Here is a 19,438-nt window from a genome sequence, read left to right as displayed (position 1 = left end):
AGCTCCCTGCTGCTGCTGGACTGCAGACCCCATGAGCTGTACGAGTCCTCGCACATCGAGTCGGCCATCAACCTGGCCATCCCGGGCCTCATGCTGCGGAGGCTGAAGAAGGGCAACCTCCCCATCCGCTCCATCATCCCCAACAACGAGGACAAGGAGAAATTTGTGAAGCGGTGCAAGACGGACGTGGTGGTTCTGTACGACGAGGCGACCCCGGAGCGGCAGGAGTCCGGGCTGGGAAGCTCCGTGCTGGGGCTGCTGCTGCAGAAACTGCGGGACGACGGGTGCAAGGCTTTCTACCTGGAGGGTAAGATTGGATGGCTTTAAACTTGAGTTCGTGTCCCTTTTGATCCATAAAAAACTCACAATGACTACATTAATTTCACTCCGATGTAATTAACTGAGATTCCCCTAATTACAGGAAAGCCTCAGCAGCTTATCTCACCAAATAGATAACTATTAGTGCTAGAATATAACACACAAGGTTAAGATTGATCTGATCCGGGATACTTTGTGTAGCCTAATGGATACATGTGTCATGTTTTAAGCTGTTTCTGGATATGTGGTGTATCTGAAGCAAAACTATCAAGTCTGATTCAAGTCCAGATTCATATACTATTTTAGAAAATGTTATCATATCCCGTATTAAATATAACGTAATTGTAGATTTTTAAATAGCTTATAGGTAGCCTATAGCTTGAAGTGTCGCAGTGTTTCGACACTTCAAATGAATCCAGATGTTATCATCTGTCTGACCGACTAAAGTTCGTGTCTCGTTCATTTTTAATAATGATGCAGGAAGAGTTATTTATCAGAGCATATTATCCACAGATTATGATTGTATCACAGTATAATAATAGATAGGCTGCTGCAATGTGAAACACATCAGCTTCACTAACTGCAGTGCGAAGTCATAATGAACTTTGAACACTTCCTTCTTATTTCCGAGAGCCATTATACAACTATTATTTGGAAATAATCGGGCTAATCAATAGAAATATATAACGGGAGTATGTGTCTAAATATACAAAGCTATGTATGTCAAATATGTTTTCAATTAAATGCTGCAAAAATGGCCCGCCATGTTGTGCTCCTTTAGGAAAAGACTGGCGTTTTTTTCATGAATGAACAGGGAAACGAGGAGACGACGACGCAATGTGAATAAAACTGCAGCACCAAATAAAAACATAGGATAGTCAGACATGATGAGGACGTCACGTGTATAAAATGTGGTAGCGTTAGGATCTACAGATAGATTTGATGTATTAATGATCAAAGCAGTGTTCCAGTAAAGTCACAATCCAAGCTGCCATTCACAAAAAGTCCACTGAGCTGAGTAGTGAGAGCTCGGTGTCCTGCTCACCCTCCCCAGGGCTCAGCTTTTCTCAATGGATCACATCTGTCCGGCATGTTTGCGAAGCCATGACGGCGAAAATATCATGTTATTTTTCTGTTATTAGTCTCATTCATATTTGATGCAGTCTCGCATAAAAACACGATATGGCAGATATTTTTGCATTGGTAATTATAAACCCATATCATGATATACATGTCATGTTTTAGAATATTTATAATGTAATGTGAGTAAATGAAAAAGATGTGTAAATGATTTAATTTTGATCTCACTAAACCCCTTGGTTTATGTATAACATTATGTAATCTGAATATTAATCTACTGTGGTTAAATATGGTATGATAGATTGTTTCATTTTGGAACTAACTGTTCTTTTTGATTTCTGTTTGTTATTTACCATCACTGTGATTAATAACATGTACAAAAAAACATTTCTTAATGGTCATAATGTATAAGTGTAGCAATCATATTCTTTTATTTTTAATTAAAAGGTAAGATTATCATAATTCATGTTCATGATTCACCTCTTGTAAGATAAGATAAGATAAGATGGATCTTTATTTATCCCCCTGGGGAAATTCAGGTGTTTATAGCAGCAATAGGGTCAGAGTTAAAAACAGGATTCAAACAAGGTAAAAATAAGGGTAAAATAAAAAATGTAAATAATAATACAAAATGTTTTTTAAATAAAAAGGATAAAATTATAAAGTAACTGTTGAAACAAGATGTCACAGTAAAACGTAGAGCATTTGGAGGAACATGTTAAATATATCGTATCATGCAGACTTTACATTCAGCTGCCATTTTGTAGATGTTGTATTGCACAACCCTCCATGCGCTCATGCACAGAGACATGTCTTATACCAGCATGTGAAGTGACTTTCTAGCCCTTTTCCTTATATTGACATTATTTGGTCTCTTCCTTGTCATTCAGGGGGCTTCAACAAGTTCCAGTCGGAGTACCCCGAGCACTGCGAGACCAATTTGGACTGCTCCTGTCCCAGCAGCTCCCCCCCAGCCTCCGTCCTCGGCCTCGGGGGTCTACGCATCAGCTCCGACTACTCTGATGGAGAGTCAGACCGCGAGCCGGGCAGCGCCACAGAGTCAGAGGGCAGCCCGCTCCCCATCAACCAGACAGCGTTTCCCGTCCAGATTCTGCCGTACCTCTTCCTGGGCTGTGCCAAAGACTCCACCAACCTGGATGTGCTCAGCAAGTACAACATCAAGTACATCCTCAACGTGACGCCCAACCTGCCAAACATGTTCGAACATGAAGGCGACTTCAAGTACAAACAGATCCCCATCTCCGATCACTGGAGCCAGAACCTCTCTCAGTTTTTCCCCGAGGCCATTTCATTCATCGGTAAGTAAAGGCTTGCTCCTTCTGCTTGTTTTGTCCAAACAACTATCATACATTTGAGAATATGGAGCCAGCAAAACCTCTGGTGTTTTTGGCTGGATTTAAATGAATATCCTAACAATTGGCAGTTATTTTTCTATCTAGATGGATTAATCAGATAATAGAAGTCAGAACATATTAAACAATGTTCATCCCAATCTCGCAAGGCCCAAGTCTTCTTCTTCAACATTTTTTTTTTTGTCTAACCAACAGTCCAAAGCTAAAAGTATTTACTTTACTATCATAAACGTATGAAAAGCAGCAAAACTGTACCATTAAGAAATTAAAGCCAGTTAATTGGTATGCAAAAAAAAGATAAACCAATCAACTTGTCAGCACTAGTTTGTTAAGTTTATCCTCCATTACTCTCTTTGTCTGTTGTGTTAAACAGAAATGGGAACTTGTCTTAAACACAGCTGGCCTGTATTTTCCTATTCCTAATTACATTTGACTGTAATAGCACAATAGTTTTGAAAAAATTGAGGAAATAGATTTTTGGAGCATTGAGTCATACTGAAGCCAGGAGAATTTTAGCCTCTTATCTCATCTCATTTCCAGTATTTCCCATCATTAGTGTCATTCCCTCTGACTTAATTCCCAGAGAGTGAGTACATTCCCTCTCTGATGGGTCTATGAGAACCAGGGTCTCTGTTTTGGTCTTAGATTGTCCAGACTCTGACATTTCTCTTTTTCTTTTAAAGCTAATGTTTCAGTAGGTGGGAGGAAGTGTGACATATGCCAGAGCCAGAGGTCTTGGCAGATTCGGGTCATGGGTCTGATGTTAAATGTTAAATGTTGCTGTCTGACTGGCTGTAATGGGCAGGGATTACATCAGGTCTTTAAGTGCCAGCAGGGTAATTATGGGTAAAGGAGAGAAGTTCCAGATGTGACCTTACACTTTACTGCTGTGGACTGCAGATTCCTTAAATATCTGAAATGATTGTGCATAACGTATAGAGAAGAAGGAATTGATGTTTCCCGGCAATAGACAATTCTTGCGTTAAGATGCATTTACAGCACAAGAAAAGGGATGTAATGCTGCTCACATTTGCACAATGTGAGGATCTGCTCAGCACAGATTAAGCACTGGTTACTTATTTGACTTCTGAGTCCTGTATAGTTGTAGAAAGTGAGCACACATCACATATACATTTAATTTGACGTCCGCTTGGCAGCCTGAGCTCGTGAGCCAACTGACCCAAATCCCACAACAAGAGAGTCAGGCAGGGAGAGTGAGGAGAGGCAGAGAGAGATAACGGAGAGGAAGAAAGGAAAGAAGCACTTAACTCTGTGGCTCTAATGGCCTGTAGTGATGCAAGTGCAAGGGTTTGAAACTGATAGAAGGTGGATGGATGTAGCCTGTTAATAATGTAGGATGTTTTCCTTATTCAGGTTTTTCTACAGACTGAGAGCTAGAAAGCAGAATGAAACATGACTTTCTGCTGTCATTAAGAAAGGTCATTGTGGATTCAAATCACAATAATGGAACATTTTAGATATTTTTTACTAACTTGGAGCCAGCACAGTTTTCTGGATTGTTGCCTTCAGTGGAGTGTTAAAGGGAGAATATAATGTTAGATATTGTTCTATAAATGTCTATTGTACAAGCGATTCTTATTGAGTTGTAATTCAATAATAGGAAAATATGTTGTTTTTTTGAGGAACATATATATTATACAAACAGTGGAACACAGTCAATTGCTTTCAGGTGCCATGCATATTTTTCTATAACATTGTATAGTCATGACTAAATAAGCCACAATTCAATATAATGTTGAAAGAAAATAATTGTGTGTGTTGGCCACCGTGGCCGTCACGTTTTTACAACTGAGCCCTGCTAACAGCACACCTCAAAAAGAAAGACAGACAATTATATCGTGTGAAACCTAAACTCCTCTAAATTTGGCAGAACATTATGTGTTTATATAAGATCCCATTGTTCAGAGTAATAAGCTAATTGAAGATTTTGAAGCTTTAAAATAGGTTTGCCTATTTTTTTATGTGATTCTATAAATGTGGCTCATTGTTTATTTGGAGAAATACATCTTTATTCACATCGCCACAGCAGAGATTGAACAGAGAATACTGTCATCATTTAAATGCTAATAAATATATGAAAATATACAGTAGGTTTTTACATCAATCTAATCCTCTCTCATGCTTTCCTGTGCAGACGAGGCTCGCTCGAAGAAGTGCGGCATCCTAGTGCACTGTCTGGCGGGGATCAGCCGCTCGGTGACCGTCACGGTGGCCTACCTGATGCAGAAGCTCAACCTGTCGCTCAACGACGCGTACGACTTTGTGAAGCGGAAAAAGTCGAACATTTCCCCAAACTTCAACTTCATGGGCCAGCTGCTGGACTTTGAGCGGACGCTGGGCCTCAACAGTCCCTGTGACAACCACTCCACCTCCCCGACGCACGAGCAGCTCTTTTTCACCACCCCGACCAATCACAATGTGTTTCAACTGGACACGCTGGAGTCCACATGAGAATCAGATGAGGGGGGAACTGTCCCTTTCTTCGACGGGTTAAAGGTGGTGTTGTTACCATGGTAACAAGCGGCTGCACTGGAGGGAGCAGCCAGTTTGAATTAATGTTTTAGCCTCCGAGGGCTTGTTGTCTGCGAGCCTGGCCACGGAGCAGCGTCTGAGGGGCAGGAGAGGTCACAGGTGGCACGTTAAAAAGGGGATAGGGTGCTTTTTGACCCGGAGAGATAACTGACAGCTGGGTTAAGGATGGCATCCTCCTCAGGAGATGATTGAAATTGAGGGAGGAAGAGCTCCGATCAACTTGTCTTGTCACAAAGAACCGAGGAGCACTTAACTGACTGAGAAACTGAGCGAAGGATGCGGCAGGACAGACAGCTTCATACAAAGACTTATGAGACAACAAACATCCACTCTGTCTTTCTGTCTCGGCTCTCGAGTCGAGCTGACTGGTGCCAAGTGGAGAATCTGGGATTATCTTGTAGGAAATCTCACTCCACTGAATGTGGAGTTTTACAAACCAAGGAATTAACACACACACACACACACCTAAACAAAGTATGTATGTTTGTACTGTATGTATGGTAACGTACATAAATGTATGGGCAGTCCTTAACAAATTCAGTATGTCTTCATGCATTTTTGTATATTTTTGTGTACATCTACGCACAAATCTATACCTTATATAAATATATACGCATAGAAATCTTACCTATCCAATCCAGATGGCTTAGGAAATTGTAAAACTAAAGAAGGGGAATGGGTGTGAAGATGCCAGCAAAGAGGAACGTTGAGGTGATATTCCGAGTTGTCTTTTTTTCTTTTTCAAGTTTTGTTTTTCTTATAGTTTGTTATGACCTAATGCAGTTTGCACAGTGGTGAAGCCATTGACTTGTTGGCACTTGAAGCCGGTGCTGAAAGCCGGCAGATAAAGAGACATTCAGAGAGGAGAGGCCAGTCCCAGGCTGCGACATGTCCCGACAGCTGCACGCCAGGGTGGGGTGGGGGGGGGGGGGTCACAGAAGACGAGGTTCAGGGGTCAGAGGGTTGGGTTAGAGGCAAAGACGGGCAGTGGGTAGGACGAGGGCGTGTAGGGTGGGCGTGGGTAAAGACACTGTAAATTCCCTGTTCCTACTTTGTTTCCCCGTATTACTTTTCCTCCAGTTGCCTTACAAGACGTTGTTTCCACCAACTGTTTTGACTAATAAGGCTGTTTCATTTCAGTTAGAAACTAAACTCCTGAACTTCCTGTTATTTCATCACAGCATATTGTCTGACTAGTAAATGTTGCCAAACTGGTTTCTCACAACTCTGACGTCTATGAAGGATTCATAGTTAACATTTCTAAAGAACTTTTTGGGCAGCTTATTTTAGCAAACCTTTGTGGAAGGAAGTGAGTCAGCCCTCTCGTATTACTCCTCTTTTCCTGGGAGGAAGTTGTCCTATCTTTTTTAGGATGTTGGTACGGGTTCACAAAGTTTAAGACCAGGGACTGTGATTGTACCCTGTCTCTGTGTTGGGATTATGGTGTTGTGGATTGGGACTGGCCTCAGCTACAGACTGCACTTATATACTTCAATAGCTTCACGTCCCTTAACTGCATTGGAGAAAACAGAAGAAAGTTCTTTCTGCAAAGAGTTTACCCATTTCGGTTTGTCTGAGTTGATTCACCCTTAAGCCTTGGGTAAATGAAAGAAATATTAAAGCCACATTGATATAAATATATATATTATAGAGCTAATAGTAAACAGATCTACATTATTTTGTATACCTGAGCATGCTGTGGTACTGTATGCTCTCTAACAGTTTACGTAGCCACGGGTTGGATGTTGCTTTACAAGACGGGACGATGAACGATGAGGACCGTTTTTTTAACTGCTGTTGCTGCTGAACACAGCGGTAAACAGCAGCGGGTTAAAGAGTTTTCTCAGATCCTGTCCACATCAGAAGCACCTTAACAAGAAAGACACCAAAAATGTGAGCAAATGCTGCAGCACTTAGACCTATGGAAACTGCTGCGGGTACATTGGGCGTCATACAAGAATATCTTTGTATATTCTTAAACATAAATCATTCCATAAAGTATAGGTTTAAAAATTGCTTTTATAAGGCAACCTGGTTTGCTTTTTATGGGAAAGTTTTATTCACAAAAATAATCAACGTAACACATTACATAAGACTAAGCAGTAACAGTAGTCTTATACTCTAAATGCATTTGGGAAACAATAGAAATAGGACACGGTTGTCTTTGTGGTCTATTGTGACAGAAATAAAGCAGGAACGATTAGATATGAAATCAGATGCTAAAAAACATCATGATACTGTCATCACAGCTTCTTTTAGTTTTGAGGAAGTTTCTTTCAACTAAAGGTCCTCCTCTGGTCTGTTGGTCTGAGACAGACATGTAGTTGGTTGAAACATAGCTAATAAAACTAAAAGGAGAATGTGACAATTTCTTGTATAGCGCCCACGGTTATAGCAAACTACAGGTTTGGTTAAAGGGCGAGGATGTGGACGGGCTCTAAACTGAGACAAAGAACTGGGTTACAGAGGGGACAGCAGTTGAATCTGAACAGGGTTGGTTTGAGCTGGCCTTATATAATCTTTCTAACTTGTTTCTAATGCTGACTGTTAAATACTTTGTATCTCAGTTTAAAAAAACATTGTGTACAAAGAAAAATGAAACGTTTGTTTATCTATTATTCGAATCAGAACATAGTAAAAAAGACAGAGAGCTGTCTTTTTTTACCAGAACGGGTCACACAAGGTTTGTTACTCTGCAATATATCAAAACAACTTTTTGCAGTATTTTGTAGATCCAAAACCGCAACATTTTTTAAATGTTCTTCTTTTGTACTATATCTATTCTATTATACAAGATCCAGCTCTATATGGCTTGTGGACTGAAGTTACATTTCACCTGGGGTGTCCAAAATGTAGGGCCCACGTGCCCATTCCCAACCTTAAAGAGGCCCTCGCTAACACACACACACACACACACACACACACACACGAGCGATGCTTTACACAGCCAGAGCTGTGGTTCAGCATGGCAGTTAAGTTTCACAATAGACAATTACAACACATACAGTATTTACAAGGTCTTTTTCCGTCTTGTTTTTGATAAATGTGCTCTATGCTATTCCTGTGGCCTTTAAATATGAATATATATCTAAGTATATATATGTTATGAATTTATATGCAAAAGTTCCTGTCCTATGATAGCGTAAGAGATAAAAACAATACTACCATGCTTGAATGGCCTCCCCTCGCCTGAAGTCATTTCCCATTTACAATAAGAAACACGACTTGATCCCTTACACCCTAGGTTTGAAATATATTTCAGTACGGAGCTTTTCTATTTAAAATGGTTGATTTCAAGCTGCTTTCTTCTGTTTTTTGTTTGTGTCTTTGTAACAATGAAAGAGAAATCAAGTCTTTTCTCTGTTTGTAAATTTGCCAGATCACAGGAACGGCCGTTTCTGTGTCCTTAAACTTGTAGCTACATCTCAGTAAGAATGTGCTTGGGAGGGAAAGACGAGAGTGAGCGATAGAGGAAGAGAAGTGGCGGCGCTAAATACAAAGTGAAAGAAGAAGTGAATGAAATAAAAAACGTTACCTCAGTGAGGAATTTTTCAGGGATTTTTTTGACAATGCATCTTGCAACGTGTTACAGCTTCAAACACAAGCTGTTTTGTATTGTGCTGTAAACAGTTTTTAAAATAGATGCAATCTGTCTGTGTTTTAAAACAAAGGGGCATGTTGATCGGGGCAGTTTCACCTTTCTGTCTACTGAAGGAAGTACAATTGACCCTATGTAATGTACAGTATATGGAAACAACTCAAGACATGTTTATACCGCAAATAAATATTGAAATATTTTTTTCTTTAACACGTGTCTCCTAGTTTTTTTTTATTGATTGGTTTAGCAGGTTGTACATGTTATATAATGGATCCCAACTTGAGAGTCAGTACCCCAACAATGGCCACAAGGTAAATATGATGCGTAAGGTGAGGTGATTACCAAGGAAAACAATGTAATATATAATATGTTTTTTTCAGTCTTCACTTTAACATGACATTTAATAGCTTTAATTGAAACTCTGACACTTCCGTCCACATCTGTGTGGGTTTTGTGTGCACTGGAGAAGAACCATGGTGTATTACTATTTACCATAGAAATCTTAAAATGAACCCACAAATAAAGACCATTATGTAGTATTTTCTCATCTTTTACTCAACAAGAATGAAAAGAAACCCATTCCCTATAACTTTTGGACCATTCAATTAAGAAAACTAGTATCATTTGTGTTGTGAAATGTACCAACATAAGGTTTATAATTACACTGTGTGCCTATATTGTCGCAGTACAGATCCAACTGCGTAGTCGAAAAATTAGGAATAACTATTCTCTTTCTCAGGGCTTCATCCTTTGTGTGTGTGCACCACCAAGACCCAAGCTTCCTTTTCTATGTATGAGAAATATATATAACAATGGCAGAAGTGTGGATATGAAAGCTGACAGTGAGGGAGAAAGAGAGAGTGTGAAAGCGAGAAGGAGGGCTGGTTGGAATAAAAAGGAGCATCTTAAAGACAGCGCTGTGAGCGGAGCAGCTATAAATATCTCCTCCAGTTCTTCCCTGCTCCTGCAGCGGCTCTTCTTTCATTTCTGCTATGACTTCCTGCGCTGTGGCACCATCGAGTGAGCCATTCACCTCACGGTAATTCACACAGGATATTACAGTGATGGCAGTGGAGAAATAACGGAAATGAGGGCCCCACTGGTAAAAGAGATTGGGGTCAGTATGATTGACACCACTGACTCATTATTTTCTGGTTTCCTGGCAACCTGATGAACTGTTTCCCACATGCCCATCTTCATAACCATGACCTTACGAGTAACAGGAAATGCTCTCATTTTAAGTCATTAAACCGAGACGTCATTAACTGTGATAGTTATGAATCAACAGCTCTGTGACATTTCAGGTGACTTCTCTTTGTCTTTATCACCTTCAAGAACTAAGGACATGTTTCACACTGTTAGCTAATGAGGAGAATTCAAAGGTGAACGCTGACAGGAAATATTGGTTTCATCAAGCTTTGATTTTCTGTCACAGTACCAGCTTGATTCAGTTCATTATTTTTCTCCCAGTTTGCTCGGTTTCTGTGTCAGGCTGTGGTTTCGGATCTGGTTATTTGTTATGAACTTAAAGAAAGTCTGACTGCATTGTGGGTAATGTAGGCACCAGATTTGTTGAGGGAAAAAATGGTTGGCATTATAAAAAAGACACTTTTTTTTGTATTTGCTGCATTTATTCAGGTCCTTTTGTTGTTGACTCCTAATATGTTGTACTAGGTTATAGAGTTTTAAGCTAAAATAGAGCCTCAGGTGGTCTTTGGTTCAGGATCAGGTCAGTTTTAGGCCCCTGTAAAACCAACAATTTCCCCCCATATGGCTTAATTGTTCCATATTATGTTAGCAATAATAATAGTTTAGTTTCTTTTAATTCATATATATATATATAGAACAACTGAAAATGGGATGGTGAGGTGCACAAGATAACAGAATGACAAAACAAAGAAAATATACAGTGGCTTGGCCAAACCAAATAAAAACAAGGGCTAATTAAGATTAACAGTATACAAAAGACACTGACAAAACCAAAATCCCCCCCCCCCCCCCTTTGACATGGAAGTATTTATGAGTCCTCAGTCCTCAGCCACACCTTTTGCTGAACCAGGAAGTAATCTCCCCCAATGACCATGGACAAATAAAGTAATTAAAGGTGGGGTAGGTAATTTTGGAGAAACCAGCTCGAGTGTGCTAGAATTTGAAAATACACAGCCGGAACAAATCTGCCACTTCCTTACAGAGCCCCTCCTCCAACACACACGAACACGCACATGACCAATGAGGGCACGAGATAAGTTTGTGCACAGATGGAAGGCTGACAGGCAGGTAGGCCATCCAGTTATTTTAGCCGGGCCGGCTAAAATGATTGGTCGTGCTTTTTACAGTATTACGGCTTCCACAGCTTCCACATTTTTTTATGGATTTTTTGTCAAAGCACTTAAGATATTCATTGCTATCGGGATGTTAAGAGCATTCCATGGAATATAACAAAAAGTGTATCTCGAGCCGGTTTCTCAAACTTACCTACCCCAACTTTAATACAAACAAATACTTGTGTCAGCTGCGGTAAAATGTGTGAAATAAACTGAATAATGTCAGGTTATAAGCAAATCAAATAAATCTAAATGTGTGGTGTTAATTGTTGTTGTGGTTTACTGCAATTGAACTGAAGCTAAACTACTGGATGTGAGGGTGTAGTGTTTTTGTTTTATTCTGTGTTGCTCTGGCCATCACACCAGCACAGACTTATTTCAGTTATGGTCCTTTACCAGCTCTCCGTCTGATGGACAGAACTAATACTCTTGCAGATAAATCTACCGCAGACAAGACATTGACAAACAGACAAGCTTTCCACTCTGACGAAAGCTTCACTGAGCTCAAATAATTACAGTAAATAACTGATATGGCTGCTGCTGCTGCAGTACTTAGGCAAGCTCTGTCCTCCCACTGTGAGTGGTACTGTACTCTGATGTATACTCTCCTTCACAGTTATATAAAGATCCAGAGCAGCACTCTCTCCTGCAGCGCACCACTTCAAGAGAATAATGAGAGGGGAGCAGGGAGGGAGGATGAGAGCAGGAAGAGATGTTCATGTTTCATCACGTTGAGGCCTGCATACCTGGGAAATGGAAATGTGAACCGGTAAGAAAACACTCAATACTGGATGAGTGTTTTTGCTATTACTCACTCACTTACTCACCCACTCCTTAAATCTATATAACACGCTGTGATCATCATCATTATCATCATTAACATTAAGTTCAAAGAAACTGCCCCACATTTAAACTGCCTGGAAAAAGGATGTGTCGTCGCTGTATTTGAATGAGTTACGTGACAAGTCTTACATTTGTAATCGGCAAATATACCATACCTAACGCTCAATATATCTGAGTCCTTCCCTAACGTTTATTTCAGAAAAGGATTTAACAGGTCACTGTGACCTCTCAAAACATTGGCCTTAAATAAAGAATTCATACAATAATTGTGACAATTTAGCACAAATGTCTAAAGCATAAAACTTGCAGTGATGGCATTTTGGACAGACATTGATTATTTCCTGCAAGTTGACTGGTTGGGGAACTGCAAGTCATTTTAGTTTATTCTTGATATAATTAACTTACTTAAAATGTTTAAATGAATCGGAGGCACAGATTGCATCGAGTGGTACATTTAAAATAATGACTTATTTACACAATTAGTACTTGTCTTTCAGCATTCCTCTCTTATTTGAAGCAACAGGTTTGCTTATGCCGTTATATATTGTTTCATGTTCTTACATGATGGAAATAGGCTGGGATCAATCTATTTTGTGCGGTAACCCACATATGAGAACGAGCACAGCCTTGGTTAACACGGAGAGTTGGAAACCACCTTCGTGCCACCTGTCATCTCTGATTAGATTTCTGGTTTTGTAGAGCCAGTTAGGTGAAAGAAACTCTGGCTCTGTTGAACTTGCTTGGTAGTACACCCCCCAGGTCAAAGGCACATTGTTAGAAAACAGTTGTTTGACAGGAGCAGCTGTGTAACACACCTCCTCCGTTCACCTTAGCTGGTGAACTTTACACTCACTCATTATACAAACATAAAAACATATTGAATCACTGACACCTCAACTCCAGCTGAGTGATTGCTGCCATACATTTTTTGTTTTTTTAGGCAAAATGAAAGACTTTTGTTCACAAATATTTAACCAATACTTACTTATTGAAAATGGACATGTGGCCTTTTAGAAATAATACAGGTCTAACTCATGTGAAGCAGATTTGTTATAGAGTATGATCTCAGACTGTGTGTGTGTGTTTGTGTGTGTGTGTGTGTGTGTGCGTGCGTGCGTGCGTGCGTGCGTGCGTGCGTGCGTGCGTGCGTGCGTGCGTGCGTGCGTGCGTGCGTGCGTGCGTGCGTGCGTGCGTGTGTGTGTGTGTGTGTGAATGTTTGACTTTGATCCTGTCCTTAGTGAGCAAACATATTCAGTCCGTTCTTATCTCTTTGCCCTATGTGAAAATTACACAAGAGTATTTATTTGTGGGTCTGATCAGTTTTGTTGTACAAAGATCTCTTCTTAACTACAACCAAGACAAACATATTTGTGTTTGTTAACAGTTAAATAAGTGTAAAGATTTCAGATGGGATTTTTCTTTAAAGGATTTATCAATTTAAATGTTTTACTTTTTAACTCATACACAACTACTCATTTAGTCTCCTCTTATAACATCCTAATCCTCTCTTACTTTTTAAATCTTGGACTTTTCCCCGCCCATGTTCCTCTGTTTCTCCCTCTTCGTCTTAATATCCATTTCTCCATCTTTCCTAACCACCAGCTGGTGTAACATGACCCCTGACACAGTGAGGTGCTCACTAGGCCAAAAAGCTCGCCACACATCCGCTCACAAGTTAAAGAGTAACGACAACAGGTGATAAGCACACGACAGCCAGTCGGCCCACAGTCCAAACTCTAACAACCACGTCTGCAAAACATACACAAGAGTTTGGAAAGGAACTTAGGATAATAACACAAATAGAGCTTTGATTGTTTTAGAAATGCCCAATAAATATGATATATAACATGGGACCAGTCTACTACACATTTAGATAGGGAGTAGACAAAAAACAAGAAGTAATGATAACCCTTAAAAAAAGGATATTCTTCCTGCAAGTTATGACATAAATCCTGATTAAAGGCCTTAATTTGCTATAAACACCAAGTGGTTTCAACCTCCCTATCAAAGTGTTCTTGATATTCATTCATTAAAAAATAAAACACCAAATTAAGAACAAGAAATACTGCAATGTTTTGGTTGAATTGTTTTGTATGAAATAAAAAAGCATCCAGCCTCCTACTCCTATGCGAGCAAGACACTAGCAATGTCTTGCTTTCATTTTGATGACCCCCATTGAACATGTATAACAACATTTGTCCATTCACATCTATTCTCTCAAGTAACAAAATATATCCAGTCACTTATCAGCCAACAGGTAATATGCAACCATAAAATAGTAAGCGATGAGACATGCTCTCCACTCTTCATGAATGATGAATGAAACGCTGGGCTGCGCTCTCCAGAGTCAGATTAGCACACCATTAGCACGTTGACTTCTTTAAATTGCATGATCATCTCGGGGGCTCCTGACTGGCATTAGACCACCTCTGTGCTGCTCTTTCACCCCGGCTGCTCCTCCGAGACAAGTGGTTAGATTAGAAATTATTACCGGATGGATGTGAGCAGGCACCAGAGACGTACAGGGACCAGCCTCTGCATGAAAATGATCTCAACCTCAAATATCAGACTGTGATGCTCAATCAGATTCAAGGGGGTGTGGTTTTAATCGTGAAGATTTCCTTCCTATTGAATTGATGTCGTTTTTATTTATGTCGATGATAAAAGTCTCAGTTGGAAAGACACTCAAACCACCTTTTTAAAATGCGTTTGCTGTTCCCATCAGTATCAGGTCACCAAATAAACCTGGACTGAAATCTTTAAGTGGTTTGGCTCTGATTGAACTCTCAGGCGAACTTACAACTCATACAATGAAACCTTTTTTGCTTATAGGCTACTCTTAAAAAATCCACCTTTTGATAAAGAATTTCGCTCAATTTGTTACTGAAAAGAGTAAATAATGCAGTTGTTATTTGATATTTTTCAGCAGATGTATACACTTTGGCCACAGTAGCAGGTGGTAAATGTAGGAATGACCCAAAACAACCCTCAATTAAAACTTTAATGATTTCACAAACAATACAATACAACACTACCTTCACTCTTACTCTAGATTAAAACATATCACTTCAATAGCTTATCCAGAGCTGGATTTGTCCTTTTCAATCAATCACAATTAGCTATAAAACCCAAAACTGAAAAGATTTTCAATGACTTTTGGTGTTCTGAGATGAACACCAAAAGGTGTGTGTGCTTCTGGAATAGTACATCTTTACACATTTTGCTTAAAATTGTCTTTATACTGTTATCTTGTTTCAACTTCTCTCACATCCTTTTTTTTTTTTTAATATTGGCTGCACACTCCAGCTGCAGTGTGAACCTGTGAGGACACACAGTTACACGGAGGCAGGGATAAGGGGAAGTGGAGATAAAAATACTTTTTTGCGGCCAGATCCATCTGATGATAACAGAGTTCTCCTTTACTGTTACCATGGTAACCCGAGAACAGGAAGGAAGTGGAAATGTTGCCGAGCTCAGCAGGATCTTTCGGCCGAATCCAGAGCAAGTTATTACAGCTCACGGACGATCCTGTGTGTGTGCGAGTGTGTTTGTGGGGTATGAAAACACTGCACAACTGTCAAAGATACAAGTGGAAAGTTTCCTATTACTTTGTCTTCCTTATTAGCGTACATGCTGTGGTAATCAGTGGTGAGGTCTGGACTCTTGCCAGAATCTTATCTGACCCCATTAGATTATCTATCAACTTGCATAATCAGCGTCTGCAAACTCCCGCTGACCTGAACTGCACTGTACTGAACCCAAATCAACTGTGCACACCACACTGTGACCTGATTATATGTGGAAGTGGACAGCAGGGTGGCAGAGTGATTCAGTCCCCACTCCACAGTTTATATCCACCAGCTGCAGAAGAGTCAGAACCACAATCAGAAATACTTCATCGATCCCCAGGGGGAAATTGATACCTGAGCAAGAAAATGTATCTCTTCAAGCTCAAGGTCCAATTCTGTGTCAGAAACTGATCACACTGTAAATACTGTACAGTTTAAAAATAAAGTTGATCTTTTCAGGGATCAACAGAATGAAAGTATCTATTTACTGTACAATCACAAAATGTTACTGGACAGTTACAGAAGTGGTGGATTGTAAATACATTTACTTATGCTGTAGTGTAGTAAAAATGTTGACATATCTACCCGATTATCAACTTAGTTGTGTCCACATTGACAAACTTCAACAGTATAATACTGTAGTAGAATACATGGATCCATTATAATATATAACTTTTTGAATCCATCCAATTGTATATTCTTAAAATGAACACCAATTCCTGGTTTTACAGGGAGCTGTTTGATCTAGTTGTTTGTGGAAGTGCCTCGTTCTTTGGTACATGTTGTAATTTCCTTTTACCAATTCATTTTAGGTCTATGTGACGATTCCACTGAGTTGATTAGAGGGTTATTCAGATCACCTGTTGGGAATGGGCTACTGATTACTAATTAGGAGCAGCTTGGTGCTTTTACTCTCTTGGCAAATCAGGATTTTCCGCTGCCATTCCTGTAGGGCTTAAAAGAGGCGAGTATTCTGACCCTTCCTTACCTCAATGCACACCTCAACTAAGACGATAAGTCAGCCAGAAACTTTGTGTGGGCACTTTTTATCATGTCTGGCAGTCGTAACCCTTCTGACACAGTTTAACTGACATCATTACATCTACTGTGAAGTACATTTAAAAAGAACATGTTGTTTTTGTTTGTATTGATCAAGACCATGGACTGTTTCTAAGAATTGGACACATGTGACTTTCTTTACTTTTTCGGAAGCAGCAGTAAAACGAGTGCAGCAAAGGAAAACCGATTTTCTTTAGACATTTTAAGAACATTTTAGGCGACCAAAATATTACATTTAGCTTTTATTAATTGAGAACACACTGTGAAAGAGTTAAAGCTGCACCAAAAGCACGGACAATTGGGATTGTTTCAAAAAATACTATCTTTTCCTGAATGATTATGTGTAAGTAAAATGTTGAATCATCCCCTTGTTTGACTTATATTCACTGAATGGGTCTATACATTCTAAAATAAACATTGTGTTGTATTGAAGAAGACTTGAAACTAGCGATTGAGAATAAACGTACAAACGAAAAGTAGGCTTACATTTCAGAATTAGCGTTGATCAAACACATATCACTCTCTTCTTGATAGTTGAATGAGCCTGGCTAGCTCCAGTTGTCTGGGTTGAAAAGAGTTCATTTTCCCCTGAATGAATAAAGATTTAAAAAGCTCCTCTTTAATCCTCCAATAAATACTTGTCCCTAAGGAATGTTTTCTGACTAAGTCCATAAGAAGGCATTCCTCTTTTGGCCCAAATAACTCTGTTTGTTTGAAGACTTGAACTATTGCGTCGTCTTACATAATGCTACAGGATTCCCTACAGAGTATACCTCACACAATGTCAAAAATGCATATTATTACAATTTCCACTCATTATTCAAATTCTACATTTCAGTGCTGTCCTCTGTTCCTAACATATTTAAATTAATTCCTAACTAGGAGCCTGAGCTCATGCTTGTTGAATAAATGCATTACCCCAAAGCTTTGATAAAAAAAAAAAATCCTGACAGAAAACCTTGAAATCTCTCCTTTTGTGTAAAATGTGCTCTGCCGATCGGAGCAAGTCCTGGTTCTGTGTATTTTCCAATGAAATTCAAAATACCTTGAGAGCTGGTTACAACAGCTCAGAGTAACGAACCCTGACAGAAAGTATCACTGCAAGCTGTGTCTTTCTGAAGGACTCTCTGAAGGCTGTTTATTCATAGTTCTGTTTTAAAATAGAAACTCTGATGAAAAGAAAGAAACTAGTATTGCATAACCATCACTCTGTCAGCTCCACTTGCCGAAAAAGTCCTAAAATATGTATATGGCTATTAGACAGAGATGATCTAAGTCCCAACTTGAAAAGCTTGTATGAATGAAGGTAATACAAAATGAGTTTAAAAGGAAATTCCACCAACTTTGCGTGCATGCTAAAGTCAGATAAAGAGAACCAATCCAAAACAATCGTATTACATTGTTGTTTAGTCTGAGAAGAAATACCTCAATCAGGAGAGACTTGTTTTCTGGTGGAAGAATATTTATTGACACGTGCACAAGATGATAGAAATGTATATATTCTTTGGCGATAAGCAATGTTGTGACAAGATGTGTCTTACTGGAATTGGATGGGGTGAAGGAAGGCCGCAAACACGATGCTTGAAATGAAAGCTGATGGCGAGAGAGAGGAGAACAGATTTAAAGTTTGACTGCAGCATGATGATTAGCTGTTGGAGTTGGAAAAAGACGGTTAACCAACAAAGTGACACCCATGATTAGCTTATAAGAGGCAGCTGGGGTAATAGGAGAGAGATTGAATAACAACAATAGTCTTCCTTATGCGCTGAGCTTCATTTAAATTGACATCTGATGAGCAATTTGGCTCGCACAGATATTTTCAACAGAAGGCGGATGCTACTGAATGTTATTTAAGCAATAGCTCACGACAGGCCGTGGTATATGCTCATTATATCACAGCTAAGGGGCGTGGTTCGGCCCGACGCGAAGCAGTTTGCTTTTCAGCCCAACTGTATATTGTTTTTCTCAGACGCGGAGGGATACTGACTTGTTGTGAAAAGTAACTTACAATCCGTGGTATACGCTCAGTATATCACGGCTAAGAACCAATCAGATTGCTTGATTTGACTTGTCCGTTTTATAAGTTAGATTATATACCTGTTCAAATATGGGAAAGGTTGGATCCAGAACTCAAATACTAAGAAATTGGCCCAATCTCAGACAAAACAGAATTTGATATATAATTAGGGAAAAACTAACCGAAAAGAGCAGCAAAATATATCATAGCATGGCATACATGTAGGGAAAAGCAAACTGTACTAAGCTAGTAGTAACCTGTGTCGTTGTATTGTAGGTTTTGTATCGATGGTCTAAAAATAGATTGTGTTGAATGCAGCACAGAGATAATCATTAGTGTTCAGTAGATGCCGCATTCAGAGTCAGGATGTCAACAAGCCACTGAAAACTATTTTTTTAAAGACTGAGATAGAAACTAAATCAAAATCAGTTCCCAAAATAGTTGTTTATTTCATTCAGGATAATAAAGTAACTATTTTGACTCAATTTTCCTCGGCCCTCTCGGTCCTGCTGGTCTTGGTTTTATTTTTCAGTTTATCCTTCAGAAAGTCTCAAGCACAAATGAAAAAAGTTATTTTTCTTTCACAAATAAGTCACATGACGCTGCTTGATTTGTAACATGAGACCATTTTAGTCGATATAGCATGCACTGAGGAATGTATGGCTTCATTCAACAACATAAAAACTGATTTAACTCCAAATGAA

At 39.5% G+C, this 19,438-nt stretch overlaps 1 protein-coding gene across 2 annotated transcripts in view; it reads left to right on the top strand.

Annotated features, from left to right (window-relative positions):
- The window catches only part of dusp7 (dual specificity phosphatase 7), a 9,863-nt gene extending 731 nt beyond the window's left edge, over positions 1-9,132 (top strand). Inside the window, exons 2-4 of one of the 2 annotated variants that reach the window (XM_034134985.1) lie at positions 1-307; positions 2,289-2,717; positions 4,927-9,132. In XM_034134985.1, the coding sequence (XP_033990876.1) occupies positions 1-307; positions 2,289-2,717; positions 4,927-5,243 (1,053 nt within the window). In that variant the 3' untranslated portion in view covers positions 5,244-9,132. The remainder of the gene's footprint in view (positions 308-2,288; positions 2,718-4,926) is intronic. The other variant, XM_034134984.1, reaches the window with a different exon arrangement.
- The last annotated feature ends 10,306 nt before the right edge of the window (positions 9,133-19,438 follow it).

This window comes from Trematomus bernacchii, unplaced genomic scaffold, assembly GCF_902827165.1.
Source record: "Trematomus bernacchii unplaced genomic scaffold, fTreBer1.1, whole genome shotgun sequence".
NCBI classification, from domain to species: domain Eukaryota; kingdom Metazoa; phylum Chordata; class Actinopteri; order Perciformes; family Nototheniidae; genus Trematomus; species Trematomus bernacchii.
The sequence above is the reverse complement of the archived record's forward strand: the minus strand, read 5'-3'. Positions and strand labels throughout refer to the sequence as shown.